Source organism: Oncorhynchus mykiss, chromosome 11, assembly GCF_013265735.2.
Source record: "Oncorhynchus mykiss isolate Arlee chromosome 11, USDA_OmykA_1.1, whole genome shotgun sequence".
NCBI lineage: Eukaryota > Metazoa > Chordata > Actinopteri > Salmoniformes > Salmonidae > Oncorhynchus > Oncorhynchus mykiss.
Window position 1 is genome coordinate 55776861 of NC_048575.1, and position 26518 is coordinate 55803378.

General features: G+C 40.8%; 2 protein-coding genes across 5 annotated transcripts; both read left to right on the forward strand.

Annotated features, from left to right (window-relative positions):
- The first annotated feature begins 4480 nt into the window (after positions 1 to 4480).
- On the forward strand, positions 4481 to 20006 carry lgi3 (leucine-rich repeat LGI family, member 3). Of its 2 annotated transcripts, XM_036935833.1 has the most exons (11): positions 4481 to 4536; positions 10106 to 10163; positions 10266 to 10481; positions 11744 to 11815; positions 13118 to 13189; positions 14968 to 15039; positions 15145 to 15216; positions 15452 to 15621; positions 15719 to 15883; positions 16076 to 16166; positions 16478 to 20006. In XM_036935833.1, exons 3-11 carry the CDS (start codon positions 10273 to 10275, stop codon positions 17205 to 17207), a joined length of 1653 nt encoding a protein of 550 aa, XP_036791728.1. In that variant the 5' UTR covers positions 4481 to 4536; positions 10106 to 10163; positions 10266 to 10272; the 3' UTR covers positions 17208 to 20006. The 2 variants fall into 2 exon arrangements, with proteins under 2 accessions (XP_036791728.1, XP_021477125.2); XM_021621450.2 differs by lacking the exon at positions 4481 to 4536 and having other exon boundaries at positions 9872 to 10163.
- Positions 20007 to 23405: 3399 nt separating this feature from the next.
- On the forward strand, positions 23406 to 26299 carry chmp7 (charged multivesicular body protein 7). Of its 3 annotated transcripts, none has more exons than XM_021621453.2 (11): positions 23406 to 23559; positions 23734 to 24019; positions 24132 to 24303; positions 24397 to 24582; positions 24719 to 24852; positions 24947 to 24995; positions 25088 to 25207; positions 25350 to 25448; positions 25550 to 25607; positions 25722 to 25958; positions 26048 to 26299. In XM_021621453.2, exons 2-11 carry the CDS (start codon positions 23736 to 23738, stop codon positions 26101 to 26103), a joined length of 1395 nt encoding a protein of 464 aa, XP_021477128.2. In that variant the 5' UTR covers positions 23406 to 23559; positions 23734 to 23735; the 3' UTR covers positions 26104 to 26299. The 3 variants fall into 3 exon arrangements, with proteins under 3 accessions (XP_021477128.2, XP_021477129.2, XP_036791729.1); XM_021621454.2 differs by having other exon boundaries at positions 23463 to 23563; XM_036935834.1 differs by lacking the exon at positions 23406 to 23559 and having other exon boundaries at positions 23570 to 24019.
- Positions 26300 to 26518: the final 219 nt, after the last annotated feature.

Consider the following 26518-nt stretch of genomic DNA (forward strand, 5'->3'; position numbering starts at 1 on the left):
CTTTACGGTGGGAAATACACATGCAGAAATCATCCGTTTACCCACACCACATCTCACAAAGACATGTCAGTTGGAACCAAAAATCTCCAATTTGAACTCCAGAACAAAGGACACATTGACACTGGTCTAATGTCCATTGCTCGTGTTTCTTGGCCCAAGCAAGTCTCTTATTATTATTGGTGTCCTTTAGCAGTGGTTTCTTTGCAGCAATTCGACCATGAAGGCCTGATTCACACAGTCTCCTCAGAACAGTTGTTGTCATGATGTGTCTGTTACTTGAACTCTGTGACGCGTTTACTTGAGCTGCAATTTCTGAGGCTGGTAACTGTAATGAACTTATTAACTGCAGCAGTGTAACGGTATTCGTCGTCTGAAGAAGAGGAATCATCGGACCAAAGCGCAGCGTGGTAAGTGTTCATGCTTTCTTTATTAAAACTGAACACTATAACAAAATAACAAATGGAATAACCGAAACAGTCCTGGAAGGTGCAAAACACTAAACAGAAATTAACTACCCACAAAAACTCTGTGGGAAAAAGCTACCTAAGTATGGTTCCCAATCAGAGACAACGATAGCCAGCTGTCCCTGATTGAGAACCATACCCGGCCAAAACAAAGAAATACAAAAACATAGAAAAAGGAACATAGAATGCCCACCCAAATCACACCCTGACCAAACCAAAATAGAGACATAAAAAGCTGTAAGGTCAGGCTGTGACAAGCAGAGGTAAATTCCATTCCTGTGGCGGTCATCATGAGAGCCAGTTTCATCATAGCACTTGATGATTTTTGCGATTGCACTTGAAGAAACTTTCAAAGTTCTTGAAGTAATGATGGACTGTCGTTTCTCTTTGCTTATTTGAGCTGTTCTTGTCATAATATGGATTTGGTCTTTTACCAAATAGGGCTATCTTCTGTATACACACCCTACCTTGTCACAACACAACTGATTGGCTCAAATGCATTAAGAAAGAAAGAAATTCCATAAATTAACTTTTAAGAAGGCACACCTGTTAATTTAAATGCATTCCAGGTGACTACCTCATGACGCTGGACGGGAGAATGCCAAGAGTGTGAAAGCTGTCATCAAGGAAAAGGGTTGCTATTTGAAGAATCTCAAATATAAAATATATTTTGATTTGTTTGACACTTTTTTGGTTGCTACATGATTCCATATGTGTTATTTCATAGTTTTGATATCTTCACTATTATTCTACAATGTCGAAAATAGTAATAAAAAAAAAAAAAGAAAAACCCTTCAATGAGTAGGTGTTCTAAAATGTTTGACTGGTTGTGTATATACATTTTAGGTAAAGCCAGCATCCGAACAGTGTACTGTGCACCCACAAACTTTCCTTTCCAATTCGGAAATGGCTGACACTTGAGATCTGTATATAATGAAGAGATGCTCATGTCTCCAACCTAACAATGAGATTAGTTGTCTTAAATCAAGTGAAATTGTATTTGCCACATGCGCCGAATACAACCTTACACTGAAATGCTTACTTACAAGCCCTGAACCAACAATGCATTTTTAAGAAAAATAAGTGTTAAAAAAGTATTTACAAAATAAACAGAAGTAAAAAAAAAAGAAAAAAATAACAAAGGTCTGCTTATTAAACCCCTAGAAACACATTGGGCTCATTCTGGGCAGATTTTGGCAAGAATAAACACTGGTTTGATCTCTTCCACTCTACCGGAGAAACAATCTCAGCAAAGGAAACAGTGCCCCTCTCCCTTACAAAATTTAGCCCATGTATCCAATGCTGTCTGGACAAAAAGAGTATGACATGCCATACTCTTTTTGTCCAGACAGAAACAGATACATGGTATACCCATACTGAGACAGAGGAGCGCAATTTCGCTCGCTCGGATGCTTTATCAGAGATTGTTGCAGCTTACTGTCGAGATTGTTGCATCTTTCTGTCGGTGCGCATCTCTGTCAAATAAATGATCAATATTTCAATATTTTATTTGGACGAGCATGGAGGTACTGTAGGATTGGCCCGCCCATAACACCGGCCTGGCTATAAGTCCTCAAGACATATGATAACTTACTTCAAATCAAATCAAAATCAAATCAAATTGTATTTGTCACATGCGCCGAATATATCAAGTGTAGACTTTACCATGAAATGCCTACTTACAAGCCCTTAACCAACAGTGCAGTTTAAGAAGAAGAAAATGTTTACCAAGTAGACTAAAATAAAAAGTAATAACAAAAGTAACACAATAAGAATAACAATAACGAGGCTATATACAGGGGGCACCAGTAGCGAGATGGTGTGTGCGGGGTACAGGCTAGTTGAGGCAGTCTGTACATGTAGATAGGGGCGATGTGACTATGCGTAGGTAACAAACAAACAGCGAGTGTACAAAAGGGAGGGGGGGAGGGGTCAATGCAAATTGTCCGGTGGCGATTTTATGAATTGTTCAGCAGTCTTATGGCTTGGGGGTAAAAGTTGTTGAGGAGCCTTTTGGTCCCAGACTTGGCGCTCCGGTGCCGCTTGCCGTGCTGTAGCAGAAAAAACAGTCTATAACTTGGGTGACTGGAGTCTCTGACAATTTTATGGACTTTATGGACCTCTGACACCGCCTATTATATATGTCCTGGATGGCAGGAAGCTTGGCCCCAGTTATATATTGGGCTGTTCGCACTACCCTCTATAGCACCTTACGGTCAGATGCCAAGCAGTTGCCATACCAGGCGGTGATACAACTGGTCAGGATGCTCTCGATGGTGCAGCTGTAGAACCTTTTGAGGATCTGGGGACCCATGCCAAATCTTTTCAGTCTCCTGGGGGGGGAAAAGGTTTTGTCGTGCCCTCTTCACGACTGTCTTGGTATGTTTGAACCATGATAGTTTGTTGGTGATGTGGACACCAAGGAAGTTGGTCGGCCTGACTTTTCCTGTAGTCCACGATCAGCTCCTTTGTCTTGTTCACATTGAGGGAGAGGTTGTTGTCCTGGCACAACACTGCCAGTTCTCTGACCTCTTCCCTGTAGGCCGTCTCGTCGTTGTCGGTGATCAGGCCTTCCACTGTTGGGTCGTCAGCGATTTTGATCACATCCGCTACCGAGAACGTTATCACACAGTCATCCAGAACAGCTGGTGCTCTCGTGCAAGCTTCAGTGTTGCCTGCCTCGAAGCGAGCATGAAAGTACTTCATCCAATTCTTATGCTATTGTACGACCAGGTAAGATGTATGATACCATATGTCCTCTAATTTGTATAAATTTGTACGACCTCTATTTCATTCATAATGTAACCTAACATAACGTAACTAAATGGAGTGTCACAGATTTACGTAAAGAATAATACGAATTGCCCTGAGAACACATAGGCCAAACATAGGCCTTTTCAGGCTGCTTGACCCTGGCTCAGGATATGGGATGTGGGTTAGAATCATAATTTAAAAAGTAAATGTTGTGAACACTGTAAGATTCATGCCAGTGACGCACAGTAGCAGTTATCCTAACATGTTGGATCGCCACAGGTAACAGGCCGGGGCAATGAGGTAACTGAAAAGGCTCCAATTTAGAGGTGACTAGCTTTAGTTCTGAATACACATGTGACACACAGGAGAGGGAATGGTGGGGGGAGGAGCACAGGCTGGTAGAGGAGAAAAGAGGGCTTTACACAGTCAACTGCTTCTAATCCAAAGTTTTTGAAATTGGTGGAGGGGGTTGCTACTTTTTGGCTTGGATCTCATTTGCAGGAAAGCCGAAATGTCCTTTCCAAAAGCACAGCTGTTTATGCTATACCTGTGGGAGACATGCTGACTGGACAGAGGAAGCTGCTGTGCTAATCTCCAAGTTTACTCCTCACTTCTGTTGCTGTCCTCTACAGCAGGCAGCCCCTTGTTTTGTCTAAAGTATTGCACTATTTACACTCAAATGAGTAGAGCACATCCTCCTTGGTTGAAAAAGTAATAACTGCTTATAGAGTAAGACTCCAACAAAATGTTATTAGAAAAGAAAGTTCTCAAAGAGTTCTTTCTTTTAAGCCTTGTTTATACCTGGCGCTAACATGGATCCTTTGTCCTGATCTTGTCCACATTCTTATTGTGCCCATTTGTTCAGACATGCGTCTGAAACATGTATTAAAATATGATATTCTTTCAAAATAGTATTATTTATTTATTTTAACACACATATTGATGCCATAAGTCCATAGTGCCAGCTGTCAATGATTTTAGAAGGTGGGATAGTTATGATTGAAATAATTTCACTTTCCAGATCCGCATGCAGTGCATACCTGACTACCTCCTGAGGTGGTCAGGAAGATCTGATCTCAATCAGATCACAATGAATTTTTTTATCGTCCTGTCTAAAATTGTGTGCACAGTCAGAATGTGGACAAGATCAGGACAAAGGATGCATGTTAGTGCCAGGTATAAACGGGACTTTAGACTGTGTTATAAATGAAAGTATGAGGTAAAGGTCAAGGGAGGTAGTAGTGAATGAAAACCCTGACAGAGAATGCCATTTTGTCAACTCTAAGGTATATGAATCTTCCAGGTAGACTTTAAAAGGGTAAAAAACTTTTTTTTTTTGGTAATGCTATAATTGAGAACACATGTACAAACAATACCATTGAAAGCTAAGGTAGTATACTATCTTATGTACTGTATATAGATCCGTTGTTAATAATGGTTGCCGTTTTAGCTGCAGTTGTAGCTAGTTGACATGGCAGTGGTTCTCGTCTTTTTTCTACCCATGTAAATGTTCCCTGATATGTATTCTGAATATTGATGCCTTTTAGTTATGTTGTCACTGCAGTAGAAAGGGTATAGAATGGAGCACTGTTGAGCACCACATGGAGTCCCTCCCTCTATTGTTGCCTGGAATTAATTCTGAGAAATTACAGGAAATAAATGTAGCTTGGGCTAAGGCTAGCCTGACTGATTCTATGTCTGTCCTTCAGACATTCGAGAAATAGATGTCTATCCCTGGTTATAAAAGCAAAATCAACATACTGTATTTCTTGAAGTGTGTGGTAATCCAACCAACTTCTGGAAAGTTGTCAAATCTTTGAAACAAAACTCCACCCCCAGGTTGCCCCTGCAGGTTTTCACAGCCTCTGGTTCCATCCTAGACAAAATTGATAAGGGCACAAGGTGAGACCCAGATGCAGACACAGGAAGCAAATGGTTAGTCCAAGATGTTTATTAACAATCCAAAAGGGGTAGGCAAGAGAATGGTCGTGGACAGGCAAAAGGTCAAAACCAGTTCAGAGTTCCAGAGTACAGAATGGCAGGCGGTCGAGGTCAGGGAAGGCAGAATGGTCAGGCAGGCGGGAATGGAGTACAGAAAAACAAGCAAAGGTCAAAACCAGGAGGACTAGTAAAAGAGAATAGAAAAGCAGAAGCACGGGAAAAACATGCTGGTTGACTTGAACATACAAGACTAACTGGCACAGAGAGACTGGAAACACAGGGATACATACACCGGGTAATAAGCGACACCTGGAGGTTTGGAGACAATCACAAAGACAGGTGAAACAGATCAGGGCGTGACAAAATTAACATTTGCAGTGCTTTTAAATAATAACCATTTGGCTTCAGGTGGCCACCTGTTCGAAAGGATAGTCTCTGAAAATTAATCTCATTCCACTAGAGGGAGTCCTTTAGTCACCTCCAAACAGATTGTAGAGAATGATGCATTAGCAGACTAACATACTTTATTTTCATTTCAAACATTTGATGTCTATGATGTGCTTTGCTAAATAATAATGTAAACAAATCCATAGGGGGTGATTCATTTGATCCCTACTTATTGCAGCTCTCTGCCCCACTTATTGCAGAATCATTTACCTACTGTATATGTTTTACTTGACAATCATTTCTGGTGTTATCCCTAATATCTGGAAAGTGGCACGTCTTCCCCCTACATAAAGTAGAAGATTCTTATGATTTAGATAACTACTGTTCAATTTCCAAATGATCTTGCCTTTCCAAAGTTTTAGAATCTCTGACCAACTTTCAGAAAATAACATTGCGCACTCTGTTCTTAATGTGCATCACTCCAGTTTTGGAGTGGATATAGGACTGTTTCAGCTGCTATACTTGTTTAAGATGATTTGTTAAATTGCTTAGATCATAAAATCATTATGCTGTCTTAGACCTTTCCAAGGCCTTCGATACTGTTGGCCATCACATTCAAAGGTTGACTGAAATAGGCCTGGATCAGGCTTCTTGCAAGTAGTTAGAGAATTATTTGTCAGACAGGACACGTGTGATTTCTCATGGTTAAGCCTTGTTTCCTGGATATTACAAAAGGTGTACCGCAGGGGTCAGTATTGGGACCTGTTCTCTTTGCTATTTATATAAATAACATTAGTCTATCTGTTAAAACTTTTCTCCCAGGAGGGCTATGGCATGTCCCATTGCTCTACTCCAATCAATAAATAATTTGTACTTAATATTAATCTGCATGCATGTTATGTATGCCCTTGCCCAACTGTTGACCAAGCTATCTTAGAGCTGCAATCTGACCTTGTTGCCTTACAGAAAGCTCTGGTTGGTTTAAAACTTGTACTTAATGTAGGCAAGACTAAATACATGTTGTTCTCTAATTTTTGCAAAAATGTTTCAGATGGACTACATATTTATTCATTGGATGGTTCTCCCAATCTATCGGGTTCCCGCCAATAAATATCTGGGCATTTGGATTCAATGTAAAAAATATATATATGGATGAGCTAGTTAGAAAGCTAAGATATAAAGTGGGCTTCTTTTTTAGAAATAGATCTTGCCTCTCTCTAAATAGCAGGAAGCAGATTGTACAGTCAACTTTCCTACCAGTTCTTGACTATGGTGACCAGATTGCGGCAGCCACTAGTCATAAATCTTTGGATGCTGTCTACCATAGCACTATTCGTTTTATCACAGGTGACAGTTTTAATACACTGCATTCTGTATCAAAAGGTTGGCTAGTCCTCATTAAAGTCTCGTAGATCACTTCATTACTGCCTTTTTGTGTACAAAACTTTACTACACAAGCTTCCAGGTATAAAAACATGATACAAACCCTTTCACAAGGGTTGGCGAACTCTTGAGGTTCCTCGGGTCTACACTGAACTAGGTAAATCCACTTTTAGTTTTAATGCACCTCATTGCTGGAACCAACTACAAAATGCATTTGAGTTGGATTGTCTGGTGCCGCTCTGGCAATTTAAAATATTGATTGGGGACCTTCGTACTGAGGAATGTAACTGTTTTTCTTGAATATTTGTGTCGTGCTGTATTTTAGTTTTACAATTGTTCTGATTTCGATTTGATTTTGTCTAATGAATTGTATATGCAAGGCTCTCTTGTGAAAGAGACCCAGCACTCAATGGTGACTCCTTGTTTAAATCAAGGTAAACCATTGTTTTTACTAAAACAGTGTTGGGTCCTAGGCTACATGATAATGGTAGACAGTAGGCAGCAGACTGAAAGTGCTTGCTATCTGCTCATGGCAACATTGTTGTTGTGTGGGAAAGCTGTCTGTGCCTGGCACTGCAGCCTTACTCTTGTCATGTCCCCTCCTCTGGCTGCCATCAAACTACTGTCTTCTGGATCCACACAGCTCCACTATATGGCCAACAGCTCCTCCTTGTGGGGATTCGACTCAGTTTTCCATATTTTTATTTCCATGTCCTATAGATTACAGTGCCTTCAGAAAGAATTCAGACCCCTTGACTTTTTCACATTTTGTTTACTATTCTAAAATTGATAAAATCGTTTTTTTTCCCTCATCCTTCACACAATACCCCATAATGACAAACGCAAAAACAAAATACATACGTATTCAGACCCTTACTCAGTACTTCGTTGAAGCACCTTTGGTGCAATTACAGGCTTGAGTCTTCTTGGATATGAAAAAAATTGCCACACCTCTATTTGGAGAGTTTCTCCCATTCTTCTATGCAAATCTTCTCAAGCTCTTTCAGGTTGAGTGGGGGAGCGTTGCTGCACAGCTATTTTAAGGTCTCTCCAGAGATGTTCGAATCGGGTTCAAGTCCGGGCTCTGGCTGGGCCACTCAAGGACATTCAGAGACTTGTCCCGAAGCTTAGGGTCTTTGTCCTGTAGGAAGGTGAACCTTTGCCCCAAGTCTGAGGTCTTGAGCGCTCTGGAGTAGGTTTTCATCAAGAATCTCTTTGTACTTTGCTCTGTTCATCTTTGCCTCGATCCTGACTAATCTCCCAGACCCTGCCGCTGAGAAACAGCCCACAGCATGATGGTGCCACCACCATGCTTCACCGTAGGGATGGTGCCAGGTTTCCTCCAGACGTGACGCTTGAAATTCAGGTCAAAGAGTTCAATCTTGGTTTCATCAGACCAGAGAATATTGTTTCTCATGGTCTCAGAGTCTTTAGGTGCCTTTTGGCAAACTCCAAGCGGGCTGTCATGTGCCTTTAACTGAGGTGTGGCTTCCGTCTGGCCACTCTACCATAAAGGCCTTATTGGTGGAGTGCTGCAGAGTGCTGGTTGTCCTTCTAGAGGGTTTTCCCCTCTTCTCCCCCGATTGCTCAGGGCGGCCAGCTATAGGAAGAGTCTTGGTGGTTCCAAACCTCTTCCATTTAAGAATGATGGAATCCACTGTGTTCATGGGGACCTTCAATGTTGCAGAAATGTTTTGGTACCTTTCCCCAGATCTGTGCCTCGACACAATCATGTCTCGGAGCTCTACTGACAATTCCTTCGAACTCATGGTTTGGTTTTTGCTCTGACATGTACTGTCAACTGTGGGACCTTATATAGACAGTTTTGTGCCTTTCCAAATCATACACTTTCAATTGAATATACTACAGGTGGACTCCAATCAAGTTGTAGAAAAATCTAAAGGATGATCAATGGAAACAGGATCCACCTAAGCTCAATTTCGATTCTCATAATGTAAATAAGTATTTTTTAATTTTTTTATTTTTCATAACTTTGCAAAAATGTCTGAATACCTGTTCTTACTTTGTCATTATGGGGTATAGTGTGTAGATTGCTGAGGATAAAAATATATATATTTTAGAATAAGGCTGTAACGTAACAAAATGTGGAAAAAGTCAAGGGGTCTGAATACTTTATGAATGCACTGTATGTAGGATTCAATGGAATTCTATAGGTTCTAATCTGGGTTGTTCATGCTCTGAATCATCCTCCAGATCTGCCTATGTGTGCACCATTGGCCTACATGTAAATAAAAAAGAAGAGGTAATATATGTTGTTACTGGCAATTACTGATTCAAGGGTTATGTAGTAAATTACTTATACAAATACAATTTTTAATCTAAAAATATAACTTGCTATATTATTGTTTCAAAAAGTGTATTACTATTACTAGTTGACTACCACAAGTTTGAAATGAGGCCAGCAGCTTAGCTCTGATATGCGGTAGCTACTGCAGTGATTCTCAGTACTCTGTCGCCCTTGTGGATGTTATCTAAAAGATTGTTCTCTTCTCTTCTATCCTAATATCTATTATCCTTTCCTATGACTCTTTCCTTTATTTTTCTGTGAGGCTTTCTTCCTTGCCCATCTCCTCTAAATGTTAAAAGTGGTATTTTTCTCATTGTCTCCATAACTCCAATCCCGATAACAGGATGATAACAGGCTCAGAGAGAGAGCGAGAGAGAGAGAGAGAGAGAGAGAGAGAGAGAGAGAGAGAGAGAGAGAGAGAGAGAGAGAGAGAGAGAGAGAGAGAGAGAGAGAGAGAGAGAGAGAGAGAGAGAGGCAGTGTAAAGACCCCAGAACCCCCTCACCCTTCCATTCCATTCCCTCCCACCCTGCCAGGCCTGACACTGCCTTGTTCCTCCTCTCCCCTCCCCCTGCCTGGCTGCCTTCCTGGTCATATTTTTAAGTCTTCTGTGTACGATAGTAAATCATTCAGAGTCAGTGGCGCTGCGTACAGGTCCTAGTGCGGGGAATTGCAGCCTCGCTCCCGCAGTCTGCACTCTGACAGCAGCTCTAGGGAGAACACACACATCCAGGGAAGCTGCAGAGCACACACACACATTCAGTGAAGATACCATCCGACTGCCCTCTCTCTCTCTCTCTCTCTCTCTCTCTCTCTCTCTCTCTCTCTCACTCTCTCTCTCTCTCACTCTCTCTCCCCAACTCTTCACAGTCTTTCGATAGCTCAGCAACATCACTTCTACTGCTGCGGCTGCTGCTGCTGCTACAAGGTAAACAGAGATTTAGTCTTGTTCTTCTTTGAAGGGAAAATACAACTTTCTTGAGGCTCAGCAGTCTTTGTCACCAGTCCCTTTGCCTCTGTACATCCGTAGAGGAAATATGCTGAATGCTGGATCGAGAAGGGTCCCGGGATGGCTGAAGCTGTTGTCCAGCCTATGTCTGCTTCTCTGCCTGGTGGGGGAGACTGGGGCCAAGAGGGTCCCCAAAATCCCCCGCTGTCCTACCACCTGCTCCTGCACCAAAGACAGTGCCTTCTGTGTGGATACCAAGACTATCCCCAAGAGCTTTCCCCCTGGGATCATCTCCCTGTGAGTACAACACTGATCACTCTGTGTGTGTCTGTTCATGTATACTCTTTCAGATTTTTGGTCTATTCCTTACATTTCATTCCAAAATGATAAAACCAGCTGTTGATAATGTACATGAAGACTGTGTTTTTACGGATGACATTACATCACGCAAACATAGGCAACACTTTTACAATATATTCTGCAGAGTCTACTCTGGTTACCAAAAGCTTATACTTCATGTCCACAACATTTTTAAACAGTTTCAGATTATACTATACTATGTTTCTCAAGAGAGAAAGACAGTGTTTGTGCTCCTCAAGAACGTGTGTCTGAAAGATTTTAAAGAGACATTATGAGAAAGAAAAGATGACCTTCACAAATGCTAATAAAAGATAACAAATGGGCACTGTGCCTCAGTCTCTCCTCATTCTTGGACAGAAGTCAGGGGGAGCTGGCAGAAATGAGACTACATTGATTGGAGTAGAGCAATGGGATGTGCCATAGCCCTCCTGGGAGAGACACTTACAATAGATTCACATCTCACAGCAAAAGACCTGCGTGTCCTCCAAGGAATAGTAACCTTACGAAGGTTAGATAGATAGTGCACACTCAATTAATGGAAGCCAATAATGTAGTAGATAGCATACTCTATCTGCATACATTTTACTTATACAAAAATGTTGGGTTTACTTAGATTTTTGTCTCTATTGACTGAATGTATTATCTTTCTGTAATTGAGCATTATGTTCTTGCATTTAAAGAGTTTGGGGAATTGAAGTGCACAAGCACTGCAAGGTGGAGGTGGCCTCATTTTAAAGTGATGAAGACATGAACCTGTGAATAAGGAAACTGTGTCCTAGTTTTAAAAGATTTTGCCCTTCTTGAAATTCAAATAGTAAGACAGATTTATCCACAGGAGCTCTTGGTAAAACATCCCATGCTGCATGTTCAGTTCTGTCAATAGATTGACTGTGCCTGGGGACTGAGGAGAACATTCCCATGCAGGCCCCATCCCCTTATATTGATTAGGTGTGATGCAGTACCACCATCCATCAGGATCTAACAATTCTTATTTTTCCCTTTCAACTTTTAACCAAAAGTTATGCTAATAAACATACAAAATTCACAAACCTCTGTGGCTGACTGGCAACATACATCCACTTTAAGCATGGAGCAACAAGCCCTTTCGCACAACAGGGGTTGGATAAGGATTATAAAATTGACTCAATATTAATTGATGGAGTCTGAATGAGGATAAGTTGATTGTCTGTACTCCTCAGGACGATGGTGAATGCAGCCTTCACTACAATCCCAGAGGGAGCCTTCTCCCACCTGCACCTTCTGCAGTTTCTGTGAGTATTTATGCATATCCCATCATCCCATTCTCTCCCTTCCTGTCTGAGTTAAAGGAACTAGAGCAAACAATCTCAACTTTACTTCTGTGATTTGGGTTCAAATTAAAAGGCTTAACATGTTCTCTCCAAGACACCATCTTCTATACAACAACAAAAAATCAGCTAGACCAAGCTCGCCTGTTGTTTTGGAGACCAAAATCAAGATAATACATGTAGTAAGATTGAGGGCTAAACATACACATACAGATAACCAGATAAAAAGCACAAGTCGTGAAGTAACATTTGTTAGACAATACAAGCACTATAAATCTCTTGAAATAAACTGTTATTGAAAACAGTGGTGACATGGCAGTAGTGAAAGTAAAGTGGCTCTGTATCAGTGTCATCGCCAATGACTGACTCCCTTCAGTTCTCTTCTGTTTAAACAATGGCTTATCTGTCTATGCAGATTCAATGGAGTGTGTGTGTTTGTGTGTTTGCGTGTGTGTGTTTTCACATTTTGTGGTTTTGAGCTCATATTAAAAGGCCCAATGCAGCTGTTTTAATCTCAATATCAAATCATTTCTGGGTAACAATTAAGTACCTTACTGTGATTGTTTTCAATTAAAATGGTAAATAAGGAGCTTGTTAGCAAAGCTTCTTAGCAAAGAGCAATTTTCTCAAGAAAGAATTTCGCTACAACTGTCTGGGAGTGGTCTGAGTGGGGAGGGGAAAACTGAAAACTAGCTTTTTGGCAGAGAGGTTTGGAACTTTCTTATTGGTCTTTTAACTAATGAATCACCTGGTGATGTCACCAGGCAGGACAAAACTCCATCCCACCAAAACAGGCTGAAATTTCAGGAGGTATTTTCAAATAGCTCTTACTGTAAAATGGCATTATCATTTAAAAAATGTCACAGTATTATTCCAACCACATAGCGTTTAAATATATATAAAACAAAGGAAAATAAGGTTTTTGACTGCACTGGGCCTTTAAAGCTGACCTATACTATATTGTTATACAGTATACAGTTGATCTGTTCCTTGAAATTGAATAGCTCTTCCTATTTCCACTCCACAACCATTCAGGTGATTTATTTGTTACTGGAGGAGATGTTTTGTACACTACTTGCGTCCATGTGTAATCCTGTGTAAATAAATACACATTTACAGTAGCCAGTATTGATTAGCATGTTTTTTTTTTACCTCTCCAGCAGTATTTTTCTGGAGATTTTGTTAAATTAACCATTTGAAAAGGAAAGTGAAACAGATTTCCTTCCAGTGTGTTATAAACCTCTCTCTTTCTCTCCCTCTCTACAGTCTGCTGAACTCCAACACCTTCACTGTTGTGGCTGATGATGCCTTCGCAGGTCTGTCACACCTGCAGTACTTGTAAGTGTCATACTTTGTGCCCTTATTCAACCACAGATATACCCCCAACAACCATTCTATCTGAGAGGATGAGGTAGTGGTGTTACAATGAAAGATCCAGTTCTCAGCCAGACAAGGATCGCGTAAATAGCATTGGATATTGATCCTCCTCCTACCACAGAGCCTTTACTGCCTTTGTGGGGCCTGATGAAGCTGAGCATACCATTTTGTTAATTGATGGGAAGTTGGGCCCCAGGAAATATGAGGTTGCTGATACCATCACATTTGCTGCTTTCCACGGAAGCAATGCAAGGCTCCATAAAATGATTGTGTGGCTCTGTCTGCAGCTCAGCCCCAGGGCTCTGCACCGCCCTGCCAGCTCTACCCAAGGTGGCTCCTCACTGTGAATGCTAATGAACTCATATCTTCATATTCAGTGCTGCTCAATATAGGAGACAGAATGCAGGCTGGCTGAGCTCACACTGTGTAGCCCTGGGATGCTTCACAGATCCAGAATAAATACAGAGAATACACTTGTAGTCAATTTTCACCTGAACTTTGATACAGGGCTCAGGTAATATTTATATTCATTACTGAACCCATGTAGAGGCACCCTACTAAGTATCTGATGATGGGGCTCTTTTGCCAACTGTCAATTCTCAATTTTAAGTATATCCAAAACATACACCTGCTATGTTAACTTTATTAGAAAAATGTGAGTGGGGGGATGATGGCTTGTTTGTTTTGAACACTTTTCACCGCAGCCAGTAGGTGGCTGTTCCTAGATCCCCTCCCCCCTCTTCTTCAACACTTGGCTTATACTCAAGGTCAGTGCTGCTCTTACTGCAGACATTCCAGCCAACAGCCAGGCCCAGGTCCATTCCCATTATAGCTGCTTAAGATTCAAGAAGCAGGACACGATCCCCTTGGTAACAAGCTTTTTAATTAAATAAATAAATGAGGGACAGACAGAGACACAATTATGATAAAAGGTTCAGTAAGACCAATGTTATACTCTGAATATGGAGAAGAAGGCTGTGTACTATGCATGATTGAAATGGCAATGTATTCAAATTATCTTGATTGTATTATATTGACAAATGACCCCGAGTTCTACCAGAAAGCATGTTTTTATCATAAGAATACACATTCATTGAGATGCCACTATTAACACAAAGCTATCTGTCTGAATCATTCATTCACTGGGTTTATCTTGATTGTCATGATTGCTTGCATTTTTTCAGAAGTCTACTATCTACAGTGAGTATACAAAACATTAAGAACACCTGCTCTTTCCATGACATAGACTGACCAGGTGAATCCAGGTATTGATGTCACTTGTTTAATCCACTTCAATAAGTGTATATGAAAGGGACGAGACAGGTTAAAGAAGGATTTTTATGCCTTGAGACAATTGAGACATGAATTGTGTGTGTGTGCCATTCAGAGGGAAAAACACAATATATAAATGCCTTTGAACCGGTAGAAGGTCCCAGGCACACCGGCTTTGTCAAGAACTGCAACGCAGCTGTTTTTTCAACGTTCAACAGTTTCCCGTGTGTATCAAAAATGGTCCACCACCCAAATGACATCCAACCAACTTGACAACTGTGGGAAGCATTGGCGTCAACATCGTCCCGCATCCCTGTGGAACGCATTCGACACCTTGTGGAGTCCATGACCAGACAAATCGAGGCTGTTCTGAGGGCAAAAGGGAGGAGTGTTCTTAATGTTTGGTATACTCCGTGTATGTGTGACACAGTATAATGAGTGATCCTCTCTCTCTGTATGCCCATCAGATTTATAGAGAACAATGACATCCAAGCCCTGTCAAAGCACACCTTCAGAGGGCTTAAATCCTTGACTCACCTGTGAGTATATCTTCTGCCTATTTCTCTGTAAATAGCAATGGAAGAATACTAGTTTTGAATTGCATGGACATGTTTTGACATGATTCATTTTCTGTTTTTTTGTAGTTCTCTGTCAAATAATAACCTGCAGCTCCTTCCACGAGAACTCTTCAAATATTTTGACATTCTGACAGACTTGTAAGTACATATATTTTTAAAAGGGAACATGGTATCCTTATCATCATTGGTTTCATTTTGTGATTTTATGTTTTTAAAACAAGTAACTATAACTTATTAGTATTAACATACTATTACCATGTTATTACCCACTTTATGAAGTGCTGTAATTTAAAGTGCTTACAGAGAATCCTTACTACAGATAGTTTTCTAAGAAGTGTGTCATAGGTGGACAATAATGATATTTTTTACCCAGAGACCTGCGGGGTAACTCTTTCCGCTGTGACTGTAAAATCAAGTGGCTTGTGGACTGGATGGAGAAGTCCAACACCTCTGTCCCTGCCATCTACTGTGCCAGCCCATTTGAGTTCCAAGGCCGCAGAATCCATGATCTAACCCCACGAGACTTCAACTGTATCAGCGCAGGTTTGTCCCCAATTATTAAAACAATTATTCATTTCACAGGACATCAGGGCACTTAATTTACAGGTTGATACATCTTCATCTCTCTCTTCCCCTGTAGACTTTGCAGTTTATGAAACTTTCCCCTTCCAGTCTGTGTCAGTGGAGTCCTATGAATTCAACGACGATCAGTTTGTGGCCTTCGCCCAGCCTGATACTGGGTTCTGTACACTGTTTGTATGGGATCATGTGGAAATGGTCTTCCGGATGTACCATAATATAACATGTACGTTTCTTCCAAGACGCCTTCTAAAAATAAGTATTCATGCCAGAAGACAATCAATGCATTCAACTATTATCATTTAATTATAGACCAAGATAATTTACATTGTATCTGGGCGCAAACTACTTCTTTAAGTACACAGAGGATACTGAAGTCAACTAAACTTGCTACTTTCTGCTTCTGTGTTTCTCCTAGCTCGCTCCGCTGTCTACTGCAAGCCTGTGGTAATTAACAACACTCTTTACATGGTTGTGGCTCAACTTTTTGGAGGATCCCACATCTACAAGTGAGACTTATTCCAATTCCTATAAGCAATACAGTGTCATTGACTTGTTCATTTTCTTAGCCACAAATTGTGTTAAACGGATACTTCGAGATTTTGGCAATGAGGCCCTTTATCCAATTCCTCAGAGTCATATGAACTCGTGGATACCATTTTTATGTTTCTGTGTCCAGTATGAAGGAAGTTAGAGGTGGTTTCGTGAGCCAATGCTAACTAGCATTAGCTCAATGACTGGAAGTCTGTGGATATCTACTTAAGGTTAGATGTTTACAATGATGATTTAGGGATGGCTGACCTGATTGATACCTTTACAGGTGGGAAGAGGACCCACAGCGATTTGTGAAGATCCAGGACATTGACACCACACGTGTGAAGAAACCCAACTTTGTTGAGACCTTCCAGCTGGATGATGAGTGGTACTTTGCAGTAGCAGACAGTTCCAAGGCAGGCTCTACGAGCATATACCGCTGGAACAGCAATGGTTTCTACTCCCACCAATCCCTTCATCCCTGGCATCGTGACACCCATGTGGAGTTCCTAGATGTGGAGGGGAAGCAGCGTCTCATTCTCTCCAGTGCCTCCCAGCCCCCAGTGGTTTACCAGTGGAACCGTAGCCTGCGCCAGTTTGCCTTTCATTCCCAAATCACTGAGACTGCTGACGTGCAGATGGTCAAGCATTTCTGGGTGCGCAAAGTTCTCTACCTCTGCCTTACACGCTTCATTGGCGACTCCAAGATTCTCCGCTGGGAGGGGCAGCGCTATGTTGAGATTCAGACCCTGCCCTCACGTGGCTCCATGGCTGTGTATCCATTCATCGTGGGCCCCCGCCAGTATCTCCTCTTAGGGAGTGATTTCTCCTTCTCTCGAGTTTACTTGTGGGACGACCTTACCCAGCGCTTCCAGCTCTTCCAGGAGCTCAACATGAGAGCACCCCGGGCCTTCAGCTTGGTGTCAGTGGACAACAAAGACATCCTGCTGGCAGCCAGCTTCAAAGGCAACACCCTGGCCTACCAGCACCTAATAGTAGATCTTAGTGCCAAATAGACCAATCCAGTCAGAATCTCTGAGACCATTCATGAGTCTGTTCTGTTCTTATGAGGCCCGATTCCAACTTAGGACTTTACACCTTTCCTACACACGTCTTTCCGACGCATTTCTTAGTATTTTGTATTCAGACTTACCTTATTTAGTCACATAACGCGCTCTGCAGGTGTGGCTACCTTGCACACTCTGAATACATTTCATTCAACCCCTGAAAACCCTCCCACTTGCTAGCCAACAGATTTTCTCATGGAATCTTCATTCAATATTTTTTTCAGTGCACTTATCTTAAGCCATCCCTTTAAATACGGTGCACCTTTTAGTTAGAATTTTGTCGACAGACTCGAGAGAACGGGTTCAAAATATTAAGGATCAATGAAAGAAAACACCAATTGGTAGATGGTAGATACAAAAATACTCTGATCTTGCAGATTATTTGGGTTTAGGAAAGTATTTATGAATCATAAAAAACAGGTTTAGAGAAACTTTACGCACGAAAGAAAGAAAATGTTGATTCTGAAAATTGCCACATTCAGTTCTTCAACACATGATAATGTTGGAAGATTAGTGTTCATAGAATTATAACAGGGAGTGTACAACAGTGTTCTATCGTCTCGTCTATTGCCTGCACTAACCATGGAACTGTGTGATGACACGGCCAAGTATTGCGCCATGCATGGGGTTCAAACTATTACAGCTTGGTCTGCGCTCCACTCCGTAATGATTGAATTATGTCTTTTTATATTATCAACTGTTACTAAGGAAACAAATGAAGGTAAACACAGCAATGTAAGTAAATGGAATGACAATGAAGGTTATACCAACTAAAGGGAACTAAAAGTAAATTGTTAGTTGAATATGTGTTGTTATTAGGCCTACAGTACTGACGGTCGATACTGATAGTGGCTAATATTTCACATGATAGAAATAGGAAACAGAGAAAGTCACGGTATTCAAGACATTCGAGAGTGCCCATCCCTGCAAGTTAAAAAAAGACTGTACAATTTAAATTCTGCATAATGGCACAGTACTTCATAACCTTTACTGTGGGAAAGTTGATATGTTCATATGCTTAAGTTTGCTGCCATATGACTGGTTTCACGTCTCCAGAGATTATAAGGTAAAATAGACCTAACACAAGTGTCATTTATATTTACAATTCCCTTATCAAAAACAGATTACTCATTTACCTAGCTGTTATCAATAGCTCTTATCAAGTTGTAAATTACAGTGCATGGTGAATGCTGTTATTTCTATCAGAAAAAAATTAAGTAGATGCTTTTTCCTCGTGGAATTGGAAGGTTCGCTCAACCTTATTCATGGTTTCCTCGTGCATAAAGGTGGTGGAATAATGAAGGAATTATGTCAAGATCAGAATATGGCATATCTGTAGACACACCTCTGCCACGCCTTCATTTCTTAGATCTCCACCCCCAACCAATTGCAGGTGAATAGCATGCTATTCTCATGCTTAAGTTTGTCAGAATATGCATAGAGGGAAAAGTGCATAATAAGGGAATAATGTTCAATTTAAGCAAGGCTAACTCGGGTCGGAATCGGGCCCATGGAGAAAAGCAAATCATCTAAGCCATGTGACTAAATGCCTGTTAGGTTAGTTAACCACTTTTGAAGAGTGAGTACTAACAAACAGGAAATGCATGATATCTTCTGATGTCTCTGATTGAATCAATTAATGTGTAATGACAAAACATATCACCATGATTAATATGTGTCAAATCACTTTGCAACATCACTACTTACTCTATTTACCATGAATTCATGCTACATGGAAAATATACTGGAAGGTGCAGATATAGTACAAATAAAAACATATAACTAACATCAGATTATGTGAAAAGCATGTGCATCTACTGAACGGTTTTCTATTGACTGTTATAAAATCATTTTATTCATGCAATAGAAGACGAGTAGGCGGCCAGTACGTTGTAATAAACTTTAGTGAACTATTAACATAGTATATTCTGTTAATAGTTCACTAAAGTTTATTGCAATTTACTGGCTGCCTACTCATCTTCTTTCTTGAATTACCTGCCATTAGGGGCCTGCCCTCATCTCATTCATGCAATAGGAAAATAGCTGTTCACATCAAATAGAGTTTGATATGGACATTCTATGAAATGCTAGTTAATATATTTTCAAAGCAATATAAACTGTAATCTGCATGCCATAATGGTATCTTTACAGTAAATTATATTTGATAAAATAATGCTTATTCTGTATAAGTTTTATAATGTTTCACAGGTAATAAGAGCTCATAAATAACATGTATCTCTCTATGTTGTTGATCATGATTGATACCAATATATTTTCATTAATCTAGAATGTAGCTAGGCTACACAGATTTCTCTAAATGAATGTTAACTGAATAGTACTGGAAGGTTATGTCAAGCTCCTGTCATATATGTGAAAATATGCATGAATATGTACACTTTGTATGTTGTGGCTGAACTACACGGGCAGTCAATTGCCCAAACATTTTTATTCCCAATTTGAATGCCTAACAATTGAGAATCAGTTCAAATCCAGGCTTGACTCCTCATGTCTGTATTTGCTAAATGTTCAACATTTTGCATAGAGAATGTGTCAACATCCAAATTCTGGCCAAATCTCTGTGCACTTTGATTCTACATAACTTGCTTGTCTTCAGACATTTTATGTTATTCTCCTCTGTGCATTTTATGTAGCTTTACACTGTACGTAATGTAATGTATCCATGCATATACTGTAATAGTGCACCCACATTAACTAAAAAACTTGCAATAAATACTCAATTTAAACATCCTCATTTACACAGTTGACATTTACAAATTTTTCTGTGATTGGCCTTTACTGCATTTGTATGGAGAAAAGTTACACTCTCTACGTCAAATATAAAATAACTAGGTTCAACATTATTCTTTATATAGTCTACCATGTCTACACATTTTATGTGGGTTATTATTAGTATAGTGATTGTATGGTGCACTAAAGTGTAGCCTAAATCACCCTTACCACCATGGAAGTGGATATAGTGTGAGAGCAAAATCTTTGTCCTGAAAATTGTTGCCACTTGTACGTATCTGAAGTAATAAATGTCCTATTAAAAATGCTGCATCTAAGCTTTACTATTCTGAACTTTATTATTCTGGACTTTAGTTTTCCTTGATCAGCCAATGAAGTCCCACCCAGTTGACTACATTAAAATGGTGGAAGCTCTCAATGGCGCTACCCATGCTAATCCGGGATTTTGGCCACTAGAGGCCACTGTCATTTTCTATGGGTCCTTCCTACTAAACTATCTAGTCAAAATGGGTGACAGTCACAGTAAGCACATGCATACAACTAATGAAGCAACAGTACAACCACCATTAGTACTTTTTATAAAAAATAAATAATAATCCGTTTTCAAACATAATTTTTTTTCTAAGACAACCAGTGAAATTGTTATTCCTATTTGGTATCCTTGGGACGTCCCTATCCTAAACCCTAAATCTTAACCCCTACCCATACCCTAACCTTAACCTTTTAAAATGTTTAACTTCAATGGGGTATGTCCGAGTTTGGACATCCCAAGGATCCCGGATAGCAAGGACCACATTGAAATAAAACTCAGTTTTGTGAGTTGCCAGTGACCATCATTGGTTACCACCTTTCAAAGTTCGTTGCATTATGGGGTAAAAGTACATGTCGACTGCATGAACTTTACAACAATCGTGTGCTGTGGCGGAAGGGTAGCCTAGTGGTTAGAGCATTGGACTAGTAACCGAAAAGTTGCAAGTTCATATCTCTGACTAACAAGGTACAAATCTGTCGTTCTGCCCTAGGCTGTCATTGAAAATAAGAATAGTAAAAAATAGTTAAATAAAGGTAAAAAAAATGTTTTGATCAAAAGTCATGAAGTTTTGACTGCAAGTTTCTGCAGTTGCTCTTTACCAACTGCAGCCATCACCTGCATTATGGTAGGCTCTATTGCCAACCAATCATTAGGGTGTTTTTGTTTGACACACACGAATGTGTCCAAAGGTATGACTAAAACAGGAACCAACTATGATTCACGTATACAGTGGATGTGTACAAAGGAATGTGATATTTGATGCTCTCTCTCACTGATTGAGAGTACACAAGTATGATTTCAGTTTGTGAGTCAGTGATATGGGAGTTGGAGCCATGTTTATTTATGTTGACTGTAAGTGGGAAGATGGCGGAAGTGGATGCTGAGTTCAAATCAAGCAGCGCGGCAAGCTAATTTGGTGAAGACGAATGCTCTGAATAGACAACAGTAGTATCGAAACTGGAACAAAAAGGGAATGGTCTAAAATTGGAATGGAGGATACGTGTGTGAATGATAATGAATCGCTTCTTGTTGGGATGCGTTTGTTGAGTAAGGATGCATATGTGGGAAACCCGTTTGACGTGTCGGAAATGGGGAAGTATGCGCTTGGAAAAGTGGAGTCTGTCAGAGTGACCAGGAGAATTCTTATTTTGATTAATTGTATTTCTTAAGAGCAGAGGAAGATTGCAGTGGGCCTCAAAAGAATCCGGACAACATAAGTTTTGTGTTTTGAACTTCGGAGTAGAGCACCTGTCAAAGGAGTAATCTTAGGGGTGATGACGGATGTTCAGGTTGGACACCTGAAGAGAATTCCTGGTGTGATTAGTGCCCGGCGTCTGACCTACTGAGTGAATGGGGAAAAAGGAGAAAGTCGGTCCTATTGTTTTTATGATAAAGAGCAAATACCTACACATGTGAAGCTTGGTTATGTAAGATACGCCATAAAAGCTTTCATCCCCAAACCACTGCAGTGTAAGGATTGTAAAGGATTTGACCATGTTTCAATTGTGTGCAGACGAACAGCGTATACTGAGGAACGGTGTGTAGAAGGACAACGAGGTATTGCAATTGTGGTGGGGATCATGATCCTGAGTTCATGGAGAAAACATGTGATGCTAGTGAAGATACTGTATAGTAGTGGATACACCACAGCCTGTAGTAAATGTTTTCTGCCAGACAAAAGATACCATGTAGGTTAAAAAGGTGGATTTTGTTGCATTCATTGCCACCGTTATAAACTGTAGCCATTTGTTTACCTGTTCAGGAGTCTTATGGCTTGGGGGTAAACACTGTTGAGAAGCCTTGTTGTCCTAGACTTGGCACTCCGGTACCGCTTGCCATGGCAGGCAGCTTAGCCCCAGTGATGAGCTGGGCCGTACGCACTACCCTCTGTAGTGCCTTGCAGTCAGAGGCCGAGCAATTGCCGTACCAGTTGTCTGTTCTCTTTTAGTTTTGATGTTGAGTCTTTGCCTGACAAAGGGATGTTAGGATATATAAATTATCCCATACAAGCATTTGAGCTGAATACATTACATTGTTACAGGTGTCAAGCTTCTGGGCATGTGGCAGCAGTATGTAGGAGGGAGGTTACTAGGTGTGAGAGGTGTGGAGAAAGGCATGAGACAAAGGAATGTGTAGCATTGGGGAAAGTAGTGGTATGTGTCAATTGCAGGGGTGCCCATGGGCCTGGGGTTCAGAAATGTCTGGTGCGAGAGAGGCAGGTTGAGGTTTCCAGGGTTAGAGTAGAGCAGAAGTTGTCATATGCTGAGGCAGTGAAGAAAGTAGAGGAAGATGGGTCAAGCGGGAGGGATCCTGAGAGAAGTGATGTGAGTAGTAGATCTGTACCAGTACAGAGGGATAAACCAACAAGTGATATATGCTTCAGTAAGATTGCATTTTTAGCAATTTATGCAATGGTTATCAACTGTACTGCAAGGATGGAACATAAGTCACAGAAAATTGAGGTTGTGGTGGCAGCTGCAGAGGGGTATTTTGGTGTACGAGACTTGACGTCAGAAGAGTTACAGGGTGTGTTTTTTTATTTTTTTATTTTACCTTTATTTAACTAGGCGAGTCAGTTAAGAACAAATTCTTATTTTCAATGACGGCCTAGGAACAGTGGGTTAACTGCCTGTTCAGGGGCAGAACGACAGATTTGTACCTTGTACCTTGTCAGCTCAGGGATTTGAACCTTCCGGTTACTAGTCCAATGCTCAAACCACTAGGCTACCCTGTGGTGGTGTCTTGTCCTTTCAGGCTGTTGGCCTGAGGTAGGACTAGGTAGATTGAAATAGTGGAGTAGTGTGGTGGGTTTTTAGTGAGTGTAGGGTATTTGTAGATTTTATGTTTTATTTTCAAGAAAAGTTTAAGGGAGTTATACTCCAGTCTAGTAGGTGGCGGTAATGTAACATTTATTGGATGCCAACCGCCGTTAAACCTCATTGACGAAGAAGAAGAAGCAGCAGCAGAGGAAGAAGAAGCAGCAGCTAACTTCAAAACAATACGTTGTGGAGCACACAGTCAGTAGGTATTGGTTAGATGGTTGCTTGCTGATCATCTGGGTGAAATGATATCATAGAATATTCTAGTGAAACAGCTCAGTTTGATATAGCCTTGGTCACTTAATGTTTGTTATTCTGCCTGCTAGCTTAGCTAACGTTAGCATTTCACTCTCATTATCTGTCTTTTGCTGTACAGAAATGGTTCCATCAAATCTTGGGGAAGAAATGTCTACTGAAGTAGCGTTACCACCTGAGTGGGAGGACGATGAACGGATGAATTTCCTGTTCTCTGACTTTAAAGAAAACCGAGATGTCAGCACAACAGATTGGGACAGTAAAATGGATTTCTGGACATCACTCATTCTTAAAATCTGCAGGAGTCGCGGAACCGTCTGTGTTAATTTGCAGGAGCTGAACAAGATTTTTCAGAGAAAAGGAATTATGCCTTTGGGTTTGGCTACTGTCATTCAGTGCATGGCCAGGTATAATATCAATTCAATTCAATCTGCTAATGTGTGAACAAAATTTTGCCTACCTAAAAGTGCCATAGTCCCACTTTCCTTACCTGACTGTACTTGTTTGTATTTCTGGCAGGTGTGGCAAGATACAAAGGGAGTCAGAGTTTGCCGCAAATGTAGACTGTGGGTGGGTGTCTTGGGGTGTTGGCCTGTTGCTGGTGAAGCCTTTAAAATGGACCTTTTCAACTCTTCTTGGTAGCAGTGGGGTTACTTTGAAGGAGTTGTTTGTTGTCATTGAACTGGTAAAGGTGTGTATTATAATTAGTTAATTTAAAACTTGTTAAGGGGCAACTAATATGTAACACTAACCTCTTACTTATGTTCTGTATGTTTTCCTCCAGGAGAAGGCAGCAGAATTGCTTGGTGTCTACCGGAGCTCCCCAGTGGCCAACCACTCTCTCCTGTCCTTCCAGGAGCTCCGTACACTGTCGTCCCATGTCTGTGCTGACGAGAGTACCTTGTGTATGGCTCTGCTACAGCTGCAGAGGGAGAAGCAGGTGACAGTATCACTGCATGGAGGTGAGAAGGTGAGGATAATAGAATCATATTATTACATGTACGGTAACTCATACCATTATCTAGCTTTCACACAGATTTCTTTGAGGATAATGTCACTGTCTCAGTGTAGTATTGAGCCAATGTATATATTTTTTGTCTGTACAGATTGTGAAGTTTTCTCAGCCAGGACAGAATCATGTGTCTCCTGCCAGTGATGTAGACCTAGGCATCTACCAGCTCCAGCGCAGTGAGAGACTGCTTGAAGAAAGGGTGGAGGCATTGGGACTCGAGGCAGAGAAGTGTGTCCCTCGTGCAGTGTGACCCATCATTTAATGTTGTCAAATATGTGATGTTACAAGATTGTGTGTGATTTGTGCTGTGTTATGTCTGTAGGTACAAAGAAGAAGCTAGGGTGTTGCTGCGGGAAGGGAAGAAATCTCAGGTCGATTTACAATCCTCAGATCCTGTGTTGACTTTTTGTCTTTCACCAACTCAAATGCTGTCGGGGAAACCTCAATGAATTTCTCTCCCCAGGCTCTAAGGTGTTTGAGAAGCCGAAAGAGAGTAGAGAAGAAAGCAGACCACTTATATGCCCAGCTGGAAAATGTGAAGGGAATCCTAGAGAAGATAGCAAACTCACAGACCGACAAACTAGTGAATATGCACTTGATACATTAACGTTCAAAAATCTAACCAAAATAGAGCAAGCTTATGTGGGTAATTTGTGGGCAATGTCCCACATACAGGAACTAAGGTCTTGTGATCTCTTTATATAAATCTTTCTGCATGCCTCTAGGTGATACAGGCATATCAGGCTGGAGTGTCAGCCCTGCGACTCTCTTTGAAGGATGTGACAGTAGAAGGAGCTGAGAGCCTTGTGGATCAAATCCAAGAGGTCAGACTCTTCTTCACCGGGACTGCATTTAGATGCTATTATTGAACTGTTGCATGTCCACACCAAGTCTAAATTTATTTTCTCACTGTTTGATATTACAGTTGTGTGATACTCAGGATGAAGTGAACCAAATTCTGGCTGGTGGAGCACTCAACTCAAGTATGTCCTATTCCATATTATACAGCTATTTCGTTGTAGTGTTGAAACAATTTCATAATCAAATGGCCAATGTCCAGAGAGTCTGGCAAATGATCAATGATCCTATTCGTTTAGCGGATGCAGACACAGACGGGCTGGAGGATGAGCTAAGATTTTTATTGGAGAACTCTAGTCTGGATGAGCCTTCTACGCTACCTGAAGTACCGTCACACCCTCTTTCACCTGTCAGGGAATCTGGTTCTCTTTGTGATGATCTGCTGAGCGCTTTGCCCACAGTCCCTCAAAACCACTTCAATATAACAGGTGATGAACTGGACAAAGCGCGTAGTTGCATAACGCTTGCAGATACAGGTAATTCTCTATCTTGTTCCTTTATCTTTCAAATGCTACCACAAAAGAGGCTACTGAAGTAACCTTTGTCTACTCATCACTCCCTATAGGTCTTCAACAAAAATATCGTACCTCTCCAGTGAAGAGGGCTGAGCCTGCACAGTGACAACAGTAATAAAATAAGTCAACTGCACTAACGATCCCTGACCCTCAAAATGTGTCTGGGCATGGTGATCAAAAATAATTGCATGATATGTCTTTTGTAACATAGGTCTGTGATCACTTTTTTTTAAAGGGGGTAGATCAGCTTTAATTTTGCAGATTGTAGCTTCCATCAACGTAATTGTGAGCATCCTTTCCAATCCGCCATATATTTTTTTTGTGTTTTTGTAAGCAAAAAATAAATAATTGTCCCTTTAAAATAACATCAAATTGATCAGAAATATAGTGTAGACATTAATGGTCTAAATGACTATTGAAGCTGGAAACGGCAGATTTCTTCTTTTTTTAAATGGAATATCTAGAGCCCATTATCAGCAACCATCACTCCTGTGTTCCAATGGCATGTTGCGTTAGCTAAT

What these genes read in the sequence shown, in the direction of transcription:
- chmp7 (XM_036935834.1), top strand. Translation starts at nt 23,661, where the DNA reads ATGTTTGTTATTCTGCCTGCTAGCTTAGCTAACGTTAGCATTTCACTC. An exon ending in GTCATTCAGTGCATGGCCAG is followed by an intron (nt 24,020 to 24,131) that starts GTATAATATCAA and finishes TATTTCTGGCAG; the next exon opens with GTGTGGCAAGATACAAAGGG. An exon ending in ACTCACAGACCGACAAACTA is followed by an intron (nt 25,208 to 25,349) that starts GTGAATATGCAC and finishes GCATGCCTCTAG; the next exon opens with GTGATACAGGCATATCAGGC.
- lgi3 (XM_036935833.1), top strand. Translation starts at nt 10,273, where the DNA reads ATGCTGAATGCTGGATCGAGAAGGGTCCCGGGATGGCTGAAGCTGTTG. An exon ending in CTGTCACACCTGCAGTACTT is followed by an intron (nt 13,190 to 14,967) that starts GTAAGTGTCATA and finishes TATGCCCATCAG; the next exon opens with ATTTATAGAGAACAATGACA. An exon ending in GGAGGATCCCACATCTACAA is followed by an intron (nt 16,167 to 16,477) that starts GTGAGACTTATT and finishes ATACCTTTACAG; the next exon opens with GTGGGAAGAGGACCCACAGC.